Below are 18,419 nucleotides of genomic sequence, written 5' to 3'. Positions count from 1 at the left end.
CAGTCTATCGTACATAATTCTTTCCAGTATTTTGGAGAATACAGAGGGGAGGCAGACAGGCCTATAGTTACCAGCATCTTCTTCACTACCCTTTTTATGTATCGGAACAACTTTGGTTACCTTGAATTTGTCTGGAAATTTACCAGTGGTTAGTGACAAATTTATCAAGTAACAGAGAGGCTTGATTATGTATTGGTAACAGCATTTAATAAGGTAGTTTGAATAACCATCTAAACCAGAAGACTTCTTTTTACCCATCTGTTTTATTACCTTATCTATCTCTTGCTCAGTCACAGGAGTAAGAAACATGGATGATACATTCCTGTGAACTGTATTCAAGTTTGTTCTTGTCACTGATGTTTGAAAATTTTCTGTTAACCTCAGAACTGCTTCTATAAAATAGTTACTAAATATTTCTGCAACTTCTTCTGGATCACTGATTTCTTTCCCTGCATTTGTAAGAGTAATATTATTTTTTAATGGAACTAGAGTACCTTTCTCCCTTTTTATAATGTTCCACATACATTTAGACCTGTTTTTAGAATTTTTTAGCTCATCAACTGATTTTAGATTTGGCTAGAATGAGACTAAGTAGATCTTAATTATTTTTCAATCTTTTATTTATAGCTATTATTTTATATGACTCCACTTAAATAAAATAATCTGTGATGTCTGCTATGGTGCTAAAGATAAATGTAAAAACAGAATTACTAAGCTCATTCAAGTAAGAAGAAAGAATCCAAAACTGACAAGATCTGGGAATGCACATTTTGATTGCTTTCTAAAGGAAAAATGGGATAGGAATGTAAATCTAGAGGGTAACAAACAAGTCATGTTAATTCTGGGTATTTCAAATCCTAAAAGAATTTATTCCACTTGTTCGTGCTGAGGAACACTCATATACATTGTATATGATGATACATGCACATAATATATTTATGTACTGTGTATATATAAAATTCAGAAGCATATTCTCTATTTATAATATAATACATAATTTGTTTATACAAAGTAGTTTCTCTATTGCAAAATATTACTTTGACGAAAGGCTTTTCTTTTTATCATCACCAAAATCACACACGCACACAGACACAAACACACGTTGTTGAGACTTAAATTTGGCATAACACGAAGGTACTCAGATAGGTCACTCCTGTAGGTTATATTTACAAGTTCACTCACACAGGATAGTGCTGGCACTAGCAGAAGGCTCTTTGCTGCAATAGCTTCACTATCTCACAAAGTACACATCAGATATTTAAAAATACAGGGTGTCATGAAAATAATGTGATGTATTTCAAGTTGTCTGTTAGGAATTTACCAAGTTCTATCCCTTCACAAATGACTGACTGACTTACAAAAAGTTGAATAGGAACTACTAAGATTTGGTACTAGAATCTGGAGATTTCATAATGAAGCAGGACTAGGTAAAAATTTAAGTTGTTAGAAGGGGAACATAATTTTGTTTCATTGATTGCAAATATTATATATTATTTGTTATAGTATATTCATATGAGGCTTGAGTGGAGCCTCAGTTGGATGCTAGTTACCAGCATCTGGGAAAGGTATGGCAATCCAGCTGATGAGCACACTGCCGCACTGGGATGAAATGTTTATAATAATGTCATGACTGAAAAAGCCTGAAGCGCTTGAATATTTTAATATCCCTTCTGGAAACTTAACTTTTGATATAGAAGTAAAAGGCAGACATTTATAGGAAATGCAGGTACATGTCTCCTCTAATGCACTGTTACTGCAGGCTTGCAGTGGTGTCTCAACGGCACACTAGCCACCAGCGTTTTGGAAAGGGGGTGAAATGCTGGTAATTTCACAACTGAAAAAATTTAAGAGCTTTATATAAGATCTGGTAAATTATGAGGCCCGTCATTATCCTTGCAACATGTCTGAGATATGGGATGAGGTGCAGTGTGAACAGTGCAGTGCTACAATAAAATTATCCTAAGACAGTTGTACAATAAGTAGTTAATTTACGGTTTTGATATGACTTTGGTTATGATACAACATGCTAGACTAATTGACTTTCAAAGTACTAATAGCAGAGATGGAAGTAATCTGAATTTCTGACATGTTAATGGTTGTATTCTTGAAGACTGTAAGGGAAGGCTTGCATTGTTATGACCACTGTTGGGGTAAATGAGGAGTGTTTAATCCAACTGCCATCTATGTTCACTTTGTATAATTTGAAACCATCATTGATCAGGTCAGTTAGAAAACATACTGTTGTATTTGCCGATACTTCAACGTTATAAATTGGCGTACAACTGTGTCAGGATCTGACCGCTCTTGGCCAACTTCAGCACTTTTCATCTTAATATTATTGATTTCACTTCTCTCTAACCATTTTTATGGTTTTGAAAGATGCTGAGATGACAGAATTTTGTCCCAAATAACATACTGGTAAATTTATATACAAGAAGCTGACATTTGAGCAATTTCAAATACTATTGGACTGAACTGGGATCGATTCTATTAACTTGAGCATAGAAGGCTACCACTTCGGCTGTCTGAGCCACTCAGCTCAGTTATATTACTATTAGAAGGAAGTTATGTATTAAAATTCCATACAGTTGTTTTACTTTGTTAATTGGGATGATATTAGTCACCATTCATTAATGGTTATGCTGCCATCTGTGGCTACCAAGTGTGTTAGTTTCTGGAATTGAACCTAGAGTCACTTAGTTGGTGTCATTGAGTTAATAAAGTTCAAATTGTATTCTTGTTATGATTCTTACTTCTCAGTTCAGTGTAACAAGATTTGTCGAATAAACCAGAATGCTGGCAATAAATCAACCTGCATTCTGTGCTGGAATTTGGAAAAAAAACTGACTGTACTGATGTTCTGAGGATATCCTATGTTTTATCTGCTTTCTTGTCCGACTCATTGGCTGAATGGTGACTGTACTGGCCTTCGGTTCAGAGGGTCCTGGGTTCGATTCCAGGCCAGGTCAGGGATTTTAACCTTCATTGGTTAATTCCAATGGCCCGGGGGATGGGTGTTTGTGTTGTCCCCAACATCCCTGCAACTCACACACCACACACAACACTATCCTCCACCACAATAACATGCAGTTACCTACACATGGCAGATGCTGCCCACCCTCATCGGAGGGTCTGCATTACAAGGGCTGAACTCTGCTAGAAATAGCCACACAAAATTAATTATTATTTACTTTCTTGAAATCTGAAACTAGTGTACCTATACCAAGTCTGTATGGCAATGCTTATATGCTAATTACTTCTGCAATTTTCTCCACTTTTAGTACATCATACTACGTGACACATAACTTGCCTTGAATCCTGACTACTCAGAGTACATCTATAACAATCTTAGGTCTGATCCACAATGAAGCACCGTCTGCTGCACCACCCTTGGTCTCACACTGAACTGCAAAAGGAGATGTGCTACCAAATAGTAGCAGTCATTACAGAACACTCCTCTTCGCACTGAGCTTGGCGCTTAGTTACGTCATAACCCTAATGTTGCTCCTCAAAATTAATCTTTCATTTGCTTAGCTGAGTATCTCATTCTGCTTTTCAGAGCTTGACAAGAGTCCTGTTCAAGTGCTGAATAATAATGAAGATTAATTAATTAATTAATTTTATTTTGGATATAATCTAATGCAGTAATTCTCATTCTACTGAGGGAGCTCGTTACAAATTTTGTGAAATGGTGGGTTTGAACCCTACTGTCAAGTGCCCTGAAGATGGCTTTCCATGGTTTACCATTTTCACTCCAGGCAAATGTTGAGGCTGCACTTTAATTAAGAACATGGCTGCTTTCTTTCTCATCCTAGCCCTGCCATATCCCATTGTTGTCATAAGATCTGTCTGTGTTGGTGTGATGTAAAACAAATGGAAAAAAAAATAATGTCATTCTCATGTAATTAAGACAATAATTTGTCTGAGTGTTGACTTAAGTCATTATACAAATGCCATCATTTTCCTCATTTTTGGTTCAATGGATGAACTCTCTTTCCTTTTAGGAGAAAAATGCCACAGACTTAGAAAACTGTAATTATTACAAAATATTGGTCAGATGATGATGAGGAGCACAACTCAACTGGACAATACATGTAGACTTATGCCCATGCTTCACTGTAGCCACACTGTTATGAACGACAAAGGATGAAGGTGCTTGGCTCGATGGTAAGGGCTGTGCTAAAGATGAGACCTTAAGTTTGTTATTTCACCTTATGGAGGAGATAATCACAGAAAGTGCTGCACATAGTTTCAGGAGACATTGGGGAGATTGGGATCTTTCACTGCTGTTCTGTTACGTGTTTACCAGTGATTTTATCTGCCGTGTTATAAACCGTAACCAATAACAACCAAGAACCCGACACTGCAACTTTTTTCAAAATATGAGTAGCTTTATCAAAATGCCTGGCAACTGCACTATAATATCAATCATTATTTCATCAAGAATGTACCTTTGTACGGAAATTAATTTCTCTCATTCAGATATTGTTTTGTTTGCGAAGGGGAGGAGATGTATTCTCTCTGTTAATGAACATTTCTGGAACAACAGGTTCAGCCAACTTGAAACAACATGCTAAGACAATTTCCACACACCCTGAACAAGATTATAGTATCACACTGAGTATTTGTAATTTTTTGTTTTGAAGGATCACAACTTGAGAAGATAGAAATGAAGAAGTTTCTAGATTCAAGGATGCACCAAAACGATCATCGGAATGTAAGAATGATTACTTATAATAATCCTCACAGATGTCTCGTTGTCAAAGGTATTGCTTCTCTTGGCGTCGCCTCCCTTTGCTTGCAGGGTTGCCACACCCTTTCGTCTCAGACATTGTACTGAGGCTAAACTAGTACACTAAGATGCACCAGTATTTTCATTTCAATCTCAACTTCACTGCCTATGCTGGGGGTGAACAATTGTACCACCCGCTTCACAGACGCACTAATGTATTTCAGTATGAACGGTATTGTGGCCCATGGTGGAGATGGGCTACAGAACCACAAACCTCAGAGATGTGCTAATATCTCCATCTCAGGATCGACACCACTACCACTCGTGCTGCCGCCCATGGTGGTGGTCGCCATCGTGGAACCAGACACTGTTACTATCACTGGGCTAGTGCCATTATCTGTCTGTACTATGGTCACTAGGTTCCCATCTTTAGCACCATCCACTGTACCACCACTATGGCCTCCCTTGTTTAGCATCATCCTGAGTGGCATGTCTTGGTCGGGGATCATCTTGATATTGTCCAGAGTCTCGGGTTCACTGCCTCCGTTCCCCATGACGCTTATGACGTTCACTACGGCACTGCCTCCCCCAGATTCGCTCAGACTGAGGGACGGGTCTCTGCTGTGCTCTGCCGTGGAACAGCCTGTGTTACCGTTGGGATCCAGAGTGGGCCGAGTGGAGCTGGTTCGGGACCTGTAGCTTGGTGGACGGCTGTAGTCTGATTGTAAAGGATCTCGCCGGAGTCCCAGTGTTGCTCTGCTGCAAAATAAGTACAACCAGTGTTTTAGTTTGATATGAATGAATTTTCTCTCTAAGAAGGTGCTGCTTAAATTAAGTATTTTTTAACCACAGGACAAGAAGGAAGGAGACATCATTATATTACTTAACTTAAACAGAAATAGGCAATGAGGGATTCTGAAGAGATAATTTAGCTTTCACAATAGGTACTTTATGTATTAGAGAATAAATCCACAGTACAGGAACAGTCAGAATTTTCTTATCACTAAATGACTCGACACTCAACATTAAGGGTAGTGTACTGCAACACAATAATAATGGTGTATAGCCTATGGAGAGGCCTTGTGCAGGTCTTTTGAGTCTATGTGTCTGTGAAGAAGTGGCACTACCTAGGATGAAATATAATGTAGAAGGCAGCACAGACACCCAGTCCCCAAGCGAGAGGAAATCACTGACCTGGCTGGGAATAAAACCAGGGACCCTGTAGAACAAAGGCCAGCATGCTAACTAGTTATGATATTACATATTCTGTGCTGGATTGGTGGACTGACCTTGTGATTCCTTTTGAAGAAATTTTGTATAATTCTCGTGTAAGTTAATATGGACCAAATCACGAAGTTTATCACAGAGAGAAAGAGAGAGGAGAATAAGAAAGAAACAAATACAGGGGTTCTCATATAAACTAAGACCGTCGAAGCGGTGTTTTTACTTCCCAATACGTAAGCTGCAGTATGGGAGGAGCACGCATTGTTCTTGACCTTGCAAGCAGCCTGCACATATTCGACCCGGCAAGCATCGGTCGCCAGTCTGACTCAGCTGTTAACATTGTTGAGACAGTTATCATTGCAACACCATATATTCATATGTAGAAGTTCTGGTTTCATCTTCATGGTCATGTGAACAGTCATAACTTTCGCTGTTGGTGTGCAGAAAATCATAATGGTGTTTATAAAATCCCACATCATGATAGGAAGATTGGTCTTTGGTGTGCTGTTAGTGCAAGACGAATAACTGGGCCTATTTTATTTGAGACAACACTAAATGCAGAGAGGTACCAATATGACATTTTGACGCTGTTTTCCATCAGTTAACGGAAGAAGAAAAAGCACATGGGTGGTTTCAACAAGATTCAGCCCCCGTGCATACAGCAGAAGATCCCCTTCTTACAATCTCAGAAGTGTTTACAGACAGAGTGATCAGTGCTAGTCTGTTTCTTCCCCTCGTTCTCCAGATCTATCAGTGTGCAATTTGTACTTGTGGGGTAAACTGAAAGAAAAAGTGTATTGAACAAAACTTCACACATTGGAGGAACTGAAAGAAAACATTATGAATGTAATCAGAAACATTACAGTGGCAGAACTTACTCGTGTCAGCCAGAATGTGGTTACCAGATACAATGCCTGTATAACCCAGGAAGGATGAAACTCTCAGCATCTCTTATAAGGTGAGATTTCTTATAAGATTGTATACAAGCTTAAAAGTAGGGTGGCTGCGCGCGACATATTTGGCTGAAGCAACTGCCGCGGCGCAGAGTGCAAACACCGTGCATTCAGTCTGAGTTTATAAGAGAGACCCTGCATAATAGGATGGACACAATAGCAGGTCAGTGTGGGAAGAAGGAGCAAAGAAAGAGGAGACAAGGACAAACACGGAAACACAGAAAGACGAATACAATCTCCAAATCTTTATACACTGCCATCTTCAAATAAATAGGCTGTCTCCTCATCAGTCCCACTTCTTTTACATCCATTTCTTCTCAGCTCCCGACGAGCTTGTTTCTGCTTCCCAGCTTCATCAGGAGGGCAGCCATTAATACTTATTGAGGAGCCATCTTGACAGATCATGTGTGTTCCTTTCTTATTCTCCTCTCTCATTCTCACTGACTTGATTTGACACATGTTTGTTCCTTTCCTATACTTACATTATTATCTCATTGGGATCCTTTTCACTTTTTGTGTTTGACTTCTGTTCCTATTCTTTCACCATATGTATTTTTCTGTTTCTTCCCTTTTCCTGTAATTATCCAGCTTTCCAGTACTGACAAGTATGAAAACTACCGCACCATTAGTTCAGTATCTCACACCTGCAAAATTTTAACACACATTATTTACAGAAGAATGGAAAGAGAAGTTGAAATTGAGTTGGGAGAAGATCAATTTGGCTTCAGACGAAATGTAGGAACATGTCAAGCAATCCTGACTTTACGTCTGATGTTAAGAAGATCAAATTAAGAAGGCCATACCCACATGCATGATGTTTATAGATCTTGAAATGGGATTCGATAATGTTGATTGTACCAACCAAGCTATTTGAGATTCTGAAGATGATCAGTATCAGATACCAAGAACGAAGAATTATCTACAATCTGTATAAAAGTCAATCTGCAATGATAAGAATTGAGGGCTTTGAAACAGAAGCAGCAATCCAGAAGGGAGTGAGGCAAGGTTGCAGTTTGTCCCCCCTCATTTTTAATGTTTATATAGAACAGGAAGTAAAGGAAATCAAAGAGCAATTTGGGAAGGGAATCACAATCCAAGGAGAGGAGATCAAAACCCTGAGATTGGCTGATGATATTGTTATTTTATCTGAGACTGCATAAGATCAGGAGAAATTTCCGAATGGTATGAACGGAGTCTTAGGTAAGGAGTACAAGATGAAAATAAATAAGTTCAAAACAGAAATAATGGAGTGCAGTTGAACAAAGTCAGGTGATGCAGGAAATATTAGATTAGGAAACAGAGTCTTAAAAGGAAGTAGATGAATATCGTTACTTGGGTAGTAAACTAAGTAACAATGGCAGAAGTAAGGAGGACATAAAGTGCAGACTAGCACAATCAAAGGAATTTGCACACTTCGAACATTAATATAGGAATTAGAAAGATGTTTTTGAAGATTTTCGTCTGGAGCGTGGCATTGTATGGAAGTGAAACATGGACAATAACTAGCTCAGAAAGAAAGAGAATAGAGGCTTTTGAAATATGGTGTTACAGAAGAATGCTGAAGGTGAGACAGATAGATCGAATCACGAATGAAGAGCTACTGAATCGAATTGGTGAGAGGAGATCAATTTGGCTAAATTTGACAAGAAGAAGAGATAGAATGATAGGACACATCTTAAGACACCCAGGACTTGTGCAGTTGGTTTTTGAAGGAAGTGTAGGCAGTAAGAACGGTAGAAGTAGGCCTAGACGAATGAATGAATATGACAAGCAGATTAGAGCAGATGTAGGATGGCATGGAGAGCTGCATCAAACCCGTCTTTGGACTGATGACCTAAACAACAACATCCAGCTTTCTTCTTATCCTACACTTATTCTACATGAAGACTGAAGATCTGTCAAGTTGGCCCCTCAATGAAGCTTCATGGCCGCCCTCCTGATGAAGTGTGAAGCAGAAACGAGCTCGTCGGGAGCTGAAAAGAGATTGATGTTGAACAACTCAGATTGATGAAGTGAGAGCCTATCTATCTGAAGATGACAGGGTAGGAATATTTGGAGATGGTCTTTTCTTTTTGTGTTTTCATGTTTGTCCTTGTCTCTTATTTCTGTGCTTGCTCTTCCCACACTGACCTGTCATTGTATTCATCCTATTATATGTATTCCTTTATTTTTCTCCTCTCTCTTTCCCCTCTGACTTGATTTGACACTTGTTTGTTCCTTTCCTGTATTTACACGTAATGGTGACTAGTTAGCCATGGAGCCAGACAATATTACAATTACAGTGTACAACACTGTCCTTAACCCTTGGAGTGCATAGTTCCATAGGTAATACATTTCATATTATTCTGTATTGAAGCACAATCTAATGAAAAACAAGAGCTAAAGGTTTCCACCTATTCATTACTCATTACTAAAAAGGTTACATATATTTGAAACTAGTTTCAGTCTTGATTGAGACCATCATCAGTCAAAGTCATAAAGTTAAGGCAAGACATAAATGGACGGTGTTATGCATCAAGCAGCTCTGCGTCAAATCTTAGATTTGAGCAAAACACATTCAAAAGTTTTCATATTTTAAACCATTTTAGAAGAGATATTTCAGTCAAAATAAATCAATATTTGATACAGTTACGTAATGTGGTGTGCATAATGCGGTTATTCTCAAGAAAACTCATTCAGTGCAATATTTTCTTTGTTTTCCTCAAATTTAACTCATATTTGCAGTTTGTGGACCAAAGATATGCATGAAGTGGTTAAACACCAAACTGTGGCAGTTAACTTGTTGATGTTGAGGGCTACAGAACGTTTAGTTATGCAGTAACAAGTTAAGCGTCACTATGTGAGATTTTGTTGTTAAAAACCAAGAACCAGCAAAAAGAATATTAGGTTTTCAGTACTTATTACTATTTTATTATATAAAAATTTCACAGAAACATAGAGGCAAATAAGTGTCAAACTTGTAAAACAAATAGCAGAAGAAGAAGGAAGTGGTAGTATCATTCCTAAATTCTGACTACATGACAGGGAGTTGAACCGACACCCTTCCAGGTGCACCTTTACCACCTGTGCTAGCACACCTACTTCACGTCCTAAGTGGATGACTTATAATCAATTATTAAATGAAAATTTATGACTTTGCTGTATGTATTACTAAACTGCTTGGTGAAATTAAGTTACTTATATCCAAACAGCAAACTGTACATTTATAATGTGGTAAGGAACAAACAAGCATGCACTAATGATAATACACTGTACTCCATACCTGCGATATATGGGAGGATGTTACAGAACGCGAATTAATTCTTTGAATAAGGTGGATAGACGGTTGATGTGTAACTTGTAACCCCACATTATGATAGTGGCGCTTACGTTTTTCTTCTGTTAAGTTCAAACTTAGCTCCATGAGTATTTGAGCAGTTAGAATGACTCTTTAGCCGATAGTTGGTATCAGTATTCTTTTTTTTTTTTTTAAATTGTTGCTTAGCCGGTTTATGCAGAACACCGTCCAAATTATAATAGATAAAATTTATAAAATAAGAGTGTGTTGTTGACATTCAGTGTAAGACAAGTACAGAGTTGAATGGTAATGATTTCTTCTAATTTGAAGAACGCACTTCTTAAAAGACTAGGTTTTAAACACTTAAAATATTAACACTTGGAGAATCTTAATGTTTTCTTCTAATTTGAAGAAAACATTATACTCTATATTTGTTTTATACTGCATGTCAACAACACACTCTTATTTTATAAATTTTATCAAAGTTATTATATTTTATGTCTTGTCTTAACTTTATAATTGACTGATGATGGTCTCTAGGAAGACCAAAACTAGTTTCAAATATATGTAACATTTTTAGGTTGCAATAAATGAATACTGAATAGGTGGAAACCTTTTAGCTCCTGTTTATCATTATATTGCATAGTTCAATACAATAAGTACCAAGATCATTTCCTTAAAAAATGCAATGTTTTGTATAAATATTTATAATTACCAGTGATAGAAAAAATACAAAATAAAAGTAATTGGGCTCAATTACAGTTACCTGAGAAAACAATTACTCAATTTCAATTACTAATTACTTTTCAAAAAGTAATGAGTAAAATTACAATTACTTCACAGAACATGAGTCTTTAGGAAATCATTGACATTTTTTCACATAGGGATGGAATGAAACTAATCAGACTTTCAAAATGATTGTTCCCAAGAAACATTTGCATGTCACTTTCATGTTTTCATTATTTTCAGGACCCGTTACAAGTAATTCGATAACTTTTAACCATTACTTCCTACTGAGATAATTACTTAGCTACTGGACTGAAATTGAAACTCGATTCTTTTTTGGGGAGCTGCTCAACATTACATTCTTGCTTTTAGTATTCCAAAAATCTAAGCATGATTAGTGAGAAGTAAGTAAAAATTTCTGGGTTTTTAAAGAAAAATTCATGCAATTTTCTTTTCTGTTTGGTAATTAAACATGGCACTAAACAGAATATTTCAGAACTATACTCTGATTTAAGAAGAGAATGGTTAATAATTGACAGAAATGCAATATTTCACCTATTTCACTGTTGTATTTTGGAATCAGCAAAGAAATAGCCAAGTACTACTTTTCTGAATAAATAAATAAATGACTGAGATAGAAGACAACCTACTAGCTACAAGAAGTGAATGAAACAAAGCATTATATCACATTTCAACATTCAGTTCACAGCACACTAAATCTGTCAAAATTCACATTAATGTCCTCAGATACAGTGTGATCCATCCCCTCCATTTCTTGGTTTTGTAATTGAAGCAAACCCTGCACAGTCTCAATAGAGAGTTTCATGGCACCAAATGACAATGAAGGGTTTGCATTTACTACATGAGAAAGAATGCCATACTTCCTTTTCCTTTTTAATCAAATGGTGCTTACTTCTTGTTCTTTTAGGCAGGTTTGTAAACCTGAATGTTTGTCAGGTGTCACTCCTTCAAAAACATATATATTTTAAAAACTATGGTTTAATTTATGGGTTGCCATTATGACAGAAAACACCATACAAGTCCGTGTCTGTAGTATTAAACATAAATTTAGCTGTTTAAAAAACAAAATGTACAGACATTTTAACAGATCAAATCAGGAAGCTCAAGGTTTCTATTATTGTGCCTTCTAGTAAATACAGATAGAACTCGTTCAAAATAAACAAATTGTTTATTAAATCAACACTCGACAATGTTGTGAGTTTTAATCAAGGGGGGAAATCCTCTCCGTTTTGATTACTGTGTCGATGGGGGAAAGTTCCACATGGGGATCACTGTAAGTACCTAGGTGTTAATATAAGAATTTATCTTCATTGGGGTAATCACATAAACATGGGTATGAGGGGAATTTAAGGGTTGTTGTAAGGATATAAAGGAGAAAGCACATTAGTCTGTGGTAAGATCCCAATTAGGATATGGTTCCAGTGTATTGGACATATACCAGGACTAGTTGATACAGGAACTCGAGAAAATCCAAAGAAAGGTAGCTTGATTTGTTCAGAGTGATTTCCAATAAAAGATTAGAGTTATGAAATGTTGCAAAGAATGGAGACGAGTTGCTCAACCAAGCAGTATGTTCCGAGCTGTCTGTGAAGAGATGGTGTGGCATGACATTAATAAACAAATTCAGTTTTAGTGGCATTTTTAAAAGTACAGTATAAAAGATCACAATATGAAGATAAAGTTGGAATTCGGGAGGACAAATTGGGGCACATATTAGTTTTTTGGGAGGAGGAGAGACTGGAATAATTTACCAAGGGAGATGTTTGATAAATTTCTAAATTCTTTGAAATAATTTAAGAAAAGTCTAGGTAAACAACAGGTATGGAATCTGCCACCTGAGCAACTGACTAAATGCAGATCAGTTGTGATAGATTGCAACTGCTAGTGATTCTCTCAACATTTCTGAGTGTTTATATAATTAATGTTGGTGGTCAAGTAGTGGAGTAGATCTGCAAGCAAATAACAACACACATGCCGATATTGCCTCATATGTTCATCTGTGCTATGAAAACAATTTCTAAGCAGCAGAGGCTTAGAAGATGTTTTGAAGATGTCTGTTGTTTTTATTATTATGCTCAAAGAGATATTACCTTTTTAATGCGAATGCAAAAGTATGCTTCTGTGAGACTGGACACTTGTATGTTGAAACTCTTCAATACACTAGAAGACAGATATTGATACAATCCATGTACTGGGGGCCTTCAGCAAAACTAACAGGGGTTCCCCAATAATGGTGAGCGATTTTTAATAAAAGAACGATAACCCTCTCAATAACTGAGACAGTGATATGGGAAACATAGTAACTGAAAAAAGTCTCCAATTTTGGATTTATCATTGGGAAAATATTAAATGGCCATGCTGATGGTACCCGGTACAAGAGGGTCATCGTTATAATCAAACAACACTGAAAATGTGTTCGCACACACCAGTTGGCATAGACATGATAGTAACTGCCATATGCCAGCAATGTTGGTCATTAATCTCCATATTTTTATATTGACCCATTGAACTATCTTTTCTCCTCCTGTGTTTTACCTGTGCTCCTAGTCTTTTGCTACCTGTATTCATCTTCCCACATGAAGACTGACAATCTTCAAGATGGATCCTCAATGAGTATTGATACTTAGAAACGAGTTCATTAGGTGCTGAGAAGAGACTGATATGGAAGAACTGGGACTGAAGATAGCATCATATTAAGATGTGGCAATTGTCCTTGACCTTGTGTGTTTTAATGTTTATCAGTTATCATTGTCTCCTCTTTATAGATACATTAACACAGATACAAGTTCCAGGAAGGACATTCCAGGGATTATTAATAAACAAGGGGAGTATACACAGTATGTGAAGACTTACAAGAAGGCAGAAGTATTCAGCCAGCAGTACGCAAAGGTAGTTGGATATAAGGATAGTGTCCAGATAGAGGAGGGTGTTTAAAAGAATAAGTGACATAATAGGCACAGTTTAAAGGTAACATTGGTAGTGAAAGTAACAAAACTAGTAAAATTCAGCCATATCTAACCTACCTGAGTGTGCTTCCTGCATGAGAGCGGTACGTTGGAGGTGGAGACACGGTGTGACCTGCCGGGGCCTGCCCGGGGCTCGACGAGTGTCTGTCCAACAGCAAAAGCCTTAGCCGGTACTCCTGCATGGAAGCTTGGTAGGAAGGAGGTGGTGGTCTGTACTGGAACTCGGGGTACATCATGGCTGAAATCAAAACAGAGGAGAAACATTTCATAACATGTCTCATATACCAAATTCTAAGAGTTCATTTTATCAGAGTTTAATAATAATAATGTTATTTGTTTTACGTCCCAGTAACTACTCTTTTACAGTTTTCGGAGATGCTGAGGTGCCGGAATTTAGTCCCGCAGGAGTTCTTTTACATGCCAGTAAATCTACCGACACGAGGCTGATGTATTTGAGCACCTTCAAATACCACCGGACTGAGCCAGGATCGAACCTGCCAAGTTGGGGTTGGAAGGCCAGCGCCTTAACTGTCTGAGCCACTCAGCCCGGCTTATCAGAGTTTGATTGATTTTTCAACTTCATGTACATGTCAAGTAAATCCTGTTTCTAATGCATACCTGTTACCTATGTCAATATCATATTTCTGTTGTACCCATCATTGATGAACAATTCCTCAGTTGATCAGTTTTAGGAACATTGTTGGCCATCACAGTTTGTGGTATTAGAGCATCTGTGGCCTAGGGAGTCTTCCCACCTTCACGATTCCTTTTCCCACATTCTTAAAGTGTCTGTTGCTTCTCATTTTGATAGTCATCTTCCCAATTAAAAAGGGGAGATGATCACAGTTATCCCCACAATGACTTAACAAGATTTCCATGCCAGCAAATCTCGCTATTGATGGGCTTGGCAATAAAAATTTGAATTGTGGTTGGCTCTTTCAAAATGGCTGGCATTACGTAAAATGTTTCAAATGAAATTTAAACGTTTTGTTTGGAATTTCCTGAATAAAACAAACCATTTTCAAAATATCAGCAAGAAAGCATTCCAAACCCCACCCCCATTAACCCCACTTCCTCCTATAAATATCACAATGCCAAATGGCCCAGCATCTAAGGCACCACAAGGCCCTTTTAATGCTATATCGTTCATAATGCTCTTGTAATAGGTTCATTGATGTTCCATATATAACCTCTAGCCAGCCTATATTTCTCAGAACTGGAAGTTTGATAAAGTATGTGTAGAACCTGCCTCCATTCTGTGACAGGTCCAGATTTGATATCTGCTTGGATTCTCCACTACTGTGCAGATGCGCTGGTGCCCTAATTGTGTACCCATTACAACCTATCCATTACCACCAGGACTCAGCTGCAGGAATGGAAACATGCTAACGTTGTTCCTGTGTTCAAAGATGGGGGATAAGGGAAACATGGACAACTACAACCCTATTTCACTAATATATAGCATGTGTAAATTTATGGAGCACATGGCTGCTAAGAACATACTGGAATTTATGAGCGAACGTAACCTGTTAAATCAAAGCGAACATGACTTTGTTCCAGGGAAATCTTGTACAACTCTTTTCACAAAGGTAGTTGATGACTGACAGATCTCTTCGGAACAGACTAATCTCCCAAATAGATTGCATTCCTCTGGACTGGGGCAAGGCTTCTGACTGAATTCCTCATCAAAGATTCATCCAATGTATCCTTCAAGGGTCCAGAACCCATGCACTTCAAGTGATGTATATTTCCATTATACGACCCACTCTGCTATATGGCCTTCCTGCCTGGGAGTGAGGGAAACATGAATAAGTTAAGTGCTGTCCAACATCGAGCACAGCGACTCATTTACAAACAAGGTAATAAAGCTGGAAGTAAACCATTTATATCTATTAATGACATGTGTAATAAAATAGATGTAATCTTTCTCTGAAAATATCTGGCTGGCACTGTTAAACTGTTCTCCTTTCATCGCCTCCAACTATCATATGGCTCAGTCTGTAAAACACAAGGTTGTCTCCCTCTTTCCCGTTCTTTCACTAGAACAGCAGCATACCATTCCAGATTTTACAATTGCTCTGCTCGACTCTGGAATAACATTCCTCCTGAATTAAAGGACCTTCCTCTACAACAAGGCTCTTAAGGGTCTTAAAACCCATGAAAATTGAACATGATTATATAAAGTAACCATGTGTGCTTCTGTGCACACCCAAGTAGATGATTATCCCATTTATTTATAAGCTGTGTGTTAATGGGGTCAGGAGTCGGACTGACAAGTGGTTGATTCACAGTGGTAAAAAGCGATCCTGTGAAAGTGTTTCTTCGAGTGTCTATTCTTCCACGAAAATACCTAATAAAGAACAGGATGCAAATTTAGTTGTGTGTTCACCTTCCACATCTACTTCAGTTCTTGTCAGCAAGGTTAACTATTCACCAAAAACAAAAGTGCGCAAATATCAAGACAATTATCTAGAACTAGGTTTCACTTTCCTGTGAATGGCCACAGTGTTCTTTGCTTGGATATTGCAGCCAATGATAGTTTGAAACACGCAAAGCTTACACTTCCAGACAAACATCCAGAGCAAGCGAGTAAACCTATCGACGTTTTTTAACCGTCACTCGCAACAATTGAAAGTAAAAGTGAAATTCGTAGAAACTCATGTAACAGTTCCTAAGAATGTAATAAGATCAATTATCATCATCATCATCATCATCATCATCATCATCATCATCATCATCATCATCGAGTTCTCGTGAGCTGGATTTTCCTGCAGTCTAATGAGTTGTGAGCGAGAGGGAAGGAAGGCAGAGTAAAGAGGGGTGTAAGAAATATTATGTTCTAGAAGGGGGCCGCGACATAAAAAGTGTGTGGAGGACTGCTCTACCTAAAGACACCCTCCAGCCATCACTGTTCGGGAAGGGGTGTGCATAACGCCTTAAAGGTACTTCTTTTCCATGAATGGAGTTTTACACTCACAAGTATCCTTGCCAATACAGAAGTTCTTACGGGATTTTACCAGATATTGTAATAGGAATTGAATCATGGCTGAGAAATGATATAATGGATGCAGAAATTTTCTCACGGCACTGGAGTGTGTATCGTAGAGATAGGATAGGAAAGGTGGGAGGGGGGGTTTTCATTCTGGTGAAAGAAGAATTTGTAAGCTACGAAAAAGTTAAAGATGAGACACATGAAATTCTAGGTGTAAGGCTCATTTCTAAAGATAATAGGCAACTTGATATATTTGGAGTGTACAGATCGGGAAAGGGTAGCACTGATGCGGATTCAGAATTATTTGATAGGATAGTCAGCTATGTGGGAAACGACATGGAAAGAAATGTGATTGTAGCGGGAGATCTGAATTTGCCAGATGTCAATTGGGAAGGAAATGCGAACGACAGGAAGCATGACCAACAAATGGCAAATAAGTTAATATGGGAAGGACAGCTGATTCAGAAAGTGATGGAACCAACCAGAGGGAAAAATATCCTGGATGTCGTGCTGATAAAACCAGATGAGCTCTATAGGGAAACTGAAGTAATAGATGGTATTAGTGATCATGAAGCTGTTTTTGTGGTAGTTAAAAATAAATGTGATAGAAAGGAAGGTCTTAAAAGTAGGACTGTTAGGCAGTACCATATGGCTGATAAAGCAGGTATGAGGCAGTTTCTAAAAAGTAACTATGATCGGTGGAAAACGGTAAATAAAAATGTAAACAGACTCTGGGATGGGTTTAAAGAAATTGTTGAGGAATGCGAAAACAGGTTTGTACCTTTAAGGGTGGTAAGGAATGGTAAAGACCCACCTTATTATAATAGAGAAATAAAAAGACTAAGAAGGAGGTGCAGACTGGAAAGAAATAGAGTTAGAAATGGCTGTGGAAGTAAGGAGAAATTGAAGGAACTTACTAGAAAATTGAATGTAGCAAAGAAGGCAGCTAAGGATAACATGATGGCAAGCATAATTGGCATTCATACGAATTTTAGTGAAAAATGGAAAATAACACTTAAGTGACCAACTTTCAGATTATACACAAACGAATGTCACATATGCAACACTCAGGAATCTAGAGCATTTTGACATTACTAGTCCTTATTCGAAAATCATTATACTTCGACCCCTATAATGGCTACTTCAGTTTAGAACCACCCGATAAAAGAAATCATTCAAAAATAGAGAAAGAAAAAAAAAAAAAAAAAGCATTTCTACTTGCACGAGTATTCCAGAGTAATCTTCGACTGCCATAATCGAATAAGACAAAACGCACAACAAACGGTTGCTTCCAATACACAGTATGTTACAGTAGATTCAGGAGAAATTGAAGGAACTTACTAGAAAATTGAATGTAGCAAAGAAGGCAGCTAAGGATAACATGATGGCAAGCATAATTGGCATTCATACGAATTTTAGTGAAAAATGGAAGGGTATGTATAGGTATTTTAAGGCAGAAACAGGTTCCAAGAAGGACATTCCAGGAATAATTAATGAACAAGGGGAGTATGTATGTGAGGATCTTCAA

The 18,419-nt window shown here is 37.7% G+C and overlaps 1 protein-coding gene across 1 annotated transcript in view; it reads right to left on the bottom strand.

Annotated features, from left to right (window-relative positions):
- Window positions 1–750: 750 nt before the first annotated feature.
- The window catches only part of LOC136876374 (uncharacterized), a 114,610-nt gene continuing 96,941 nt past the window's right edge, over window positions 751–18,419 (bottom strand). Inside the window, exons 3-4 of the mRNA XM_067150266.2 lie at window positions 13,957–14,137; window positions 751–5,488 (exon numbers count right to left, since the gene is read on the bottom strand). Of these exons, the coding sequence (XP_067006367.1) occupies window positions 5,008–5,488; window positions 13,957–14,137 (662 nt within the window). The 3' untranslated portion in view covers window positions 751–5,007. The remainder of the gene's footprint in view (window positions 5,489–13,956; window positions 14,138–18,419) is intronic.

Source organism: Anabrus simplex, chromosome 6 (assembly GCF_040414725.1).
Source record: "Anabrus simplex isolate iqAnaSimp1 chromosome 6, ASM4041472v1, whole genome shotgun sequence".
Taxonomy (NCBI): domain Eukaryota; kingdom Metazoa; phylum Arthropoda; class Insecta; order Orthoptera; family Tettigoniidae; genus Anabrus; species Anabrus simplex.
The sequence above is the reverse complement of the archived record's forward strand: the minus strand, read 5'-3'. Positions and strand labels throughout refer to the sequence as shown.